Source organism: Vicugna pacos, chromosome 11 (assembly GCF_048564905.1).
Source record: "Vicugna pacos chromosome 11, VicPac4, whole genome shotgun sequence".
Classification (NCBI taxonomy): Eukaryota; Metazoa; Chordata; class Mammalia; order Artiodactyla; family Camelidae; genus Vicugna; species Vicugna pacos.
The window spans coordinates 32,984,424-32,989,733 of NC_132997.1; the positions used below are offsets into that span (position 1 = coordinate 32,984,424).

At 48.0% G+C, this 5,310-nt stretch overlaps 1 protein-coding gene across 1 annotated transcript; it reads left to right on the forward strand.

The window, feature by feature from the left end:
• The first annotated feature begins 2,013 nt into the window (after positions 1-2,013).
• Positions 2,014-4,570, forward strand: LOC140699739 (disintegrin and metalloproteinase domain-containing protein 21-like). Its single transcript, XM_072972287.1, has one exon. It carries the CDS (start codon positions 2,126-2,128, stop codon positions 4,340-4,342), a length of 2,217 nt encoding a protein of 738 aa, XP_072828388.1. The 5' UTR covers positions 2,014-2,125; the 3' UTR covers positions 4,343-4,570.
• The last annotated feature ends 740 nt before the right edge of the window (positions 4,571-5,310 follow it).

Genomic DNA, 5,310 nt, shown 5'->3' on the forward strand with positions numbered 1-5,310 from the left:
TGGAAATTATACAGGAATAGGCAATTAGAAGGAATTCTGTGCCTTTTGTGCATGGGACAATGCTTTCCTCCTATGGCAGCAAATCTTTCTAAATCAGAGACTTTGGAGGTCAGCATAGAATCATGAGGCCAGAGACAGCCTTAAGGATACGGCTATGTAGAGGGGAAGCCCCAGACCCTGACAGGAAACTGCCCTTAATTTCCACCTGTACTTGCTCCTGTGATCAGCCTTGTGTACGGCAGTACTGTTCTCCCTCTGGGGGTCCTGAGATGTCCTGGGGGGTCCAAATTGTTGCCTGCAGCCCACACACCTCCCCCTGCAAGGAGGTTTCTGTCTGGACTGCGGTGTCTTGGGCACAGTAACACATGCCTGCATTCTTGGCCTTCACACTGTGCAGCTGTAAGAACACTTCCCTCTTGGTTGTGTCCCCGGAGATGCTGACTCAGGACTGGAGGTCAGGCTGTTCTTAGTGTTGCCCTTAGCTCAGATCACATCAGCCCACTCCAGCCCCATCCCTAGGTGAACACAGATCCACTTCAGGAAATATTCTGAAATCGAGAATATGTAGGTGGCCCAGGTGAGGCTGAGCCTCCTCAAGGAGACCACCTCTCCCTCATGGCTTTCTACAACGTGGCCCTCAGCCTGGGTACCCAGGAAGAGAGGAAAACCCCGAGTCACACAGACACATGGCCTATCCCATCATCCCGTTTGTGAGAGGAAGTCTGATTCTATTCAAAGGGGTTAAGATGGGGTTGAGGTAGGCTTCTCGTTGTGATGTATGAGCAGATGCAGTGGATTCTGGGGGGCAATCAGTGCAAGCCTCTCGTACCGTACCTATGAGACCAGGCCTTAAAATGGTTTTCATGCTGAGGAAAGTACTTTAACAGAAGAGATAGTATAAAAAACCAAGTTAGAGTCCATATCACCTGTAAAGCACCAAAGGAGATTGTGAGAGAGAATTTTACAGTAAAATGAAAGCGGGCCCAGACAGTGGATGGGAGAAGAAGAAAGAAATAAGAAGTAAACAAGTGAAAACGGTGTATACGCATGATTAAATGGTGAATAAAGGAAAAAGAATACGTCATGTTGTACAGGGCATAGATAGTAATGGTGGAATTAACATTCAAAATATCAATGGGAATTTGAGAGAGTAAAATTGTGGGGAAAACAGGGAAGCTCTTGTATAGAGGAAAGGGGAAAGGAAAACATCACTAGGTTTTTATGCATCAGTTTTTCTCATCCTATGCTCTGTGAAAACCCTAATGTGGAAGTGAAAGAGCGTCTACATCTCACACTGTTGGAGGCGAAAATTGGCACAATGTGTTAGATCCATCAGGGATGAGCAGGCCCAGTAAGGATGGGGAGGAATTCTGACCAGCAGGAAGAAAGCAAGGAGTAGATAGACTGCCATGGAGGTGCATCCTTGGTCACAGTCCGCTTAAATGTTGGGGCTACGTTTGTAAAATGAAAGGAAAATATTCAGAGTGTGGAGGACAATGAATTGTCTTCTGGTCATGATGTGGTACTAGATTTTTCCCTCCCCTCAAAACAAGTATTTGTTTAAACTATGTTAAATATTTGCACTCTCACTTTGGGCACAAACAGACAGGTCCCTTGTGTCTTCAGCTGAGAAGCAACCAGCACGTGCACAGGAGGAACCCACCACATTCCAGGAAAGAAACACAGAAAATGCTTAGAGGGAACAAGCCTGGGGCCATAGGCAGTCAGGAACAGTGTCTGTCCTGAGCAGCTGGATTAAGGAAAATCAAATCTTGTCATTTAGGGGCAACAGATGGTGGACACTGAAGGGTTTTACAGAGCATTGGGGAAGCATTAATTTACGTTACATACTGGCCCAGTCGCCTCCCATTTCCATGCCAGCACTCGCAGACACAGCCTTCCCACTCTTCCAGTTCAGCCCTGGCTGAGTTAATATCCAGCCCCGCCCACTGCCACACCTGCTGACTGTTACCTAGCTATGGTAGGAGGCCCACCCAGGGGTGAGTGCTGGCAGGCCCAGGCGGGCCTTGTTCATGGTCAGTGTCCCCTTGACCGGAGGTGGCCACAGCAGGCGGCTCAGACCTGGCGTCTCTGGGATCCTCTTTTCACCTGTTCTCATTGACAGATGTCCCTCAGCAGGGGCACCCAGCTGGCAGAGAGCCAGGTCACTCGGAGGACAGCCCTCTTGCTGCTTGGATTCTGGGCCATGCTGGCTCCAGTCCAGTGTTCTCAAGGCCATCCCTCATGGCGCTACATCTCCTCGGAGGTGGTGATACCCAGGAAGGAGTTCCACCATGGCAAGGGCGTTCAAATGCCAGGATGGCTCTCCTACAGCCTGTACTTCGGGGGCCAGAGGCACGTTATGCACATGAAGAGCAAGAACATCTTTTGGCCTGGACAGCTGCTGCTGCTGACTCAGGACGAACAAGGCGCCTTGCAGATGGACTTCCCCTTCATGCCTTCAGACTGCTACTACCTCGGCTACGTGGAGGGGATTCCTTTCTCCATGGTCACTGTGGACACGTGCTATGGGGGTCTTGAAGGTATTATGAAGCTGGATGACCTTGCCTATGAAATAAAACCCCTCAGGTATTCTAAAACATTTGAACATGTGGTTTCGCAGATAGTGGCAGACGCCGACACAATGGGACCTGTGCATAGACTGAAAGACAGGCAGAATGGGGACCCCCTGTTCCCCGAAGCAGATATCAGTGAAGCCCGCCACAAATATTTGAATTCTAGGTACTTTGCCCTGCATATAGGAGTTATGAGAGGATTTGCTCAATTTTCCAATACAATGTATCGTGTATACCAAAATGTAACAAAGTGTGTAAACTACATGTTACATATGGCTAACTTAATGGACTCCATGTATGCAGGTCTTGGCATAAGGTACTTTGTCACTGCAGTCCTAGTATATAATGTGAGAGATCCAACAACTATGAATGATTATCGTGCGTACGATAGCCCATATGCTGTGTATCACAGAACTAACCTTAGACCAACTGTCCTACCCGTTTCATCCTTCATAGTGATTAAACACGGACCCGTGGACTTTGACCCACCCCTGTATCGTACATGCAATATGCATGACATACTCTTTGTTGGTTACCTAGGCAGACATCACTTAATGGTAAGTATCATAGCAGCCCGATACACTGGGAGAAGTTTTGGTCTGTATTTTGATTCTGAAGATTGCACTTGCATGAGAAGGACCGTCTGCATTATGTCACCCTACGCTGCTTTGACAGACGCCTTCAGTGATTGCTCCCTCGTACACTGGCGGAACATAGTAAAATCTCAAGGCCATTGTATATATGACGTGGTTTGGAAGACATTTAATACAAGCCTGATAAGTGTACGTTGTGGGAACTCTGTAGTGGAGGGTCCAGAGAGATGTGACTGTGGCTCCTTAAAGCAGTGTTACAGCAACCAATGCTGTAATACTGACTGTTCCCTTAAGAGCGGATCTGTTTGTGATAAAGAAATGTGCTGTACGAACTGTACGTACGCTACGCCTGGAACACTGTGCAGACCAATCCAAAATATATGTGACCTCCCCGAGTACTGCCCTGGGGGTACTTACCTGTGCCCCCAGAACTTTCATCTGCAAGATGGAACCCCCTGTACCGAGGAGGGCTACTGCTATCACGGAAACTGCACCGACCGCACCATGCACTGCCAAGAGATCTTTGGAAGACACGCTGTGAATGCCGACGACAGCTGCTACACAATAAATACAAAAGCCACTCGATTTGGACACTGTTCAAGAAAGGCTTCGCTAATGTCTTTTAACCCTTGTCGGAATGCAGACATAAAGTGTGGAAGGCTGCAGTGCAGCAACGTCACACACCTTCCCCGGCTGCCAGACCACGCCTCGTTCCATCAGTCAAAGATCTCACAGGTGTGGTGCTGGGGATTAGACACACACATAGCAACAGGGATAAATGATGTCGGTCATGTGAGAAATGGTGCCCCCTGTGCCCCTGGAAAGTTCTGTGAGAATAACTTCTGCAACGCTTCTATAGCTGCAATCACATATGACTGTAACCCTGAGAAATGCAGTTTTAGAGGAATTTGCAACAACAGAAGGAATTGCCATTGCCATGTAGGCTGGGACCCTCCATATTGTGCAGATAAAGGTGCTGGAGGGAGCCAAGACAGCGGATCCCCACCAAGGATGATGCGGTCAGTAAAACAAAGCCAAGAATCAGTGGTATATTTGAGAGTGGTCTTCGGTCGCATCTACGCCTTCATAGCTGCTCTCCTCTTGGGCGTAGCCACAAATGTAAAAGCTATCAAGACCTCCACAGTTCATGAAGCGACAACAGGTGCAAAATAAATTATAAACCAGCCCCCCAACCCCTGTACAGCCAGAGGCAATATAGAAGTAAGATCTCTGATAAAATCTGTGATGGGATGGCAAAGATGATTTTCACATTCTAGAACCCTCCAAGAGACACTGGAGGACTTCCACACGTCAGGGGTGGTGAAGAGGCATTGACGTTCTCGCCTCAGGACTCTTTGATAGGTCGCTGATCAGCCCTGTGAAATAAATCTTGAAAAATCATCTGTTTCTGTCCTCTAATACTTCATAAACTCTCAGAGGGAAAACCAAGCCTGAGACTTTGGCCAGCAGAGGAGATGGGGGTCAGCGGCTGGGTCCTGACCTGAGTTTGCTGCTCCCAGGATTAACAAAAGTTGCCACGGGCGGCTTTAGGCACAGATTCACGACATGTCTCTAAATTAGTGCTCCTGAACACTGGGGTCTTCCTCTTCCTCTAGGTGATCTCTCCTTCTCTAAACCCAGAATGGGTCCAGGGCAGTAGAGGGAGGGCTGCTCCCAAGCAGCTTCGTCTGTCCCGTTCCGGTGGGCTGTGGGCTGTGGGGTGAGGGAGATGTGGGCTCAACGCGCACCTAGCGTAAACTGTGACACCCGGGAGACCTAATTTCCCAAAGTGGGGCACTGGGATCAGGAGGTGGAATGTTGCGTTCGATGAAATTCCATCAGAAAATTCGGTGGATGTGCCTATCAAGGACTCCGGCATCCAGGGGGTGCCCTGTGAACGTTAATTCCTTCCTCCCTGCATCTATATTTCAGTGCACTTTCAGGAAATGTAAACTGAGGAATTAGTGGTGAATGACAGACAGCAGTCTTTAGATCACCCCCGTGGGGGTGCAAAACCAGTCCCCTTCTGTAAACAATGTTCAGTGAACTATTATTTTATAATGTGATGTACAATTAATAAAGTGAAATGTATAAGTAATAAAGCATTTTTATATAAGTTAACCTTTAAAATTATGTAGACT

What these genes read in the sequence shown, in the direction of transcription:
- LOC140699739 (XM_072972287.1), top strand. Translation starts at nt 2,126, where the DNA reads ATGTCCCTCAGCAGGGGCACCCAGCTGGCAGAGAGCCAGGTCACTCGG.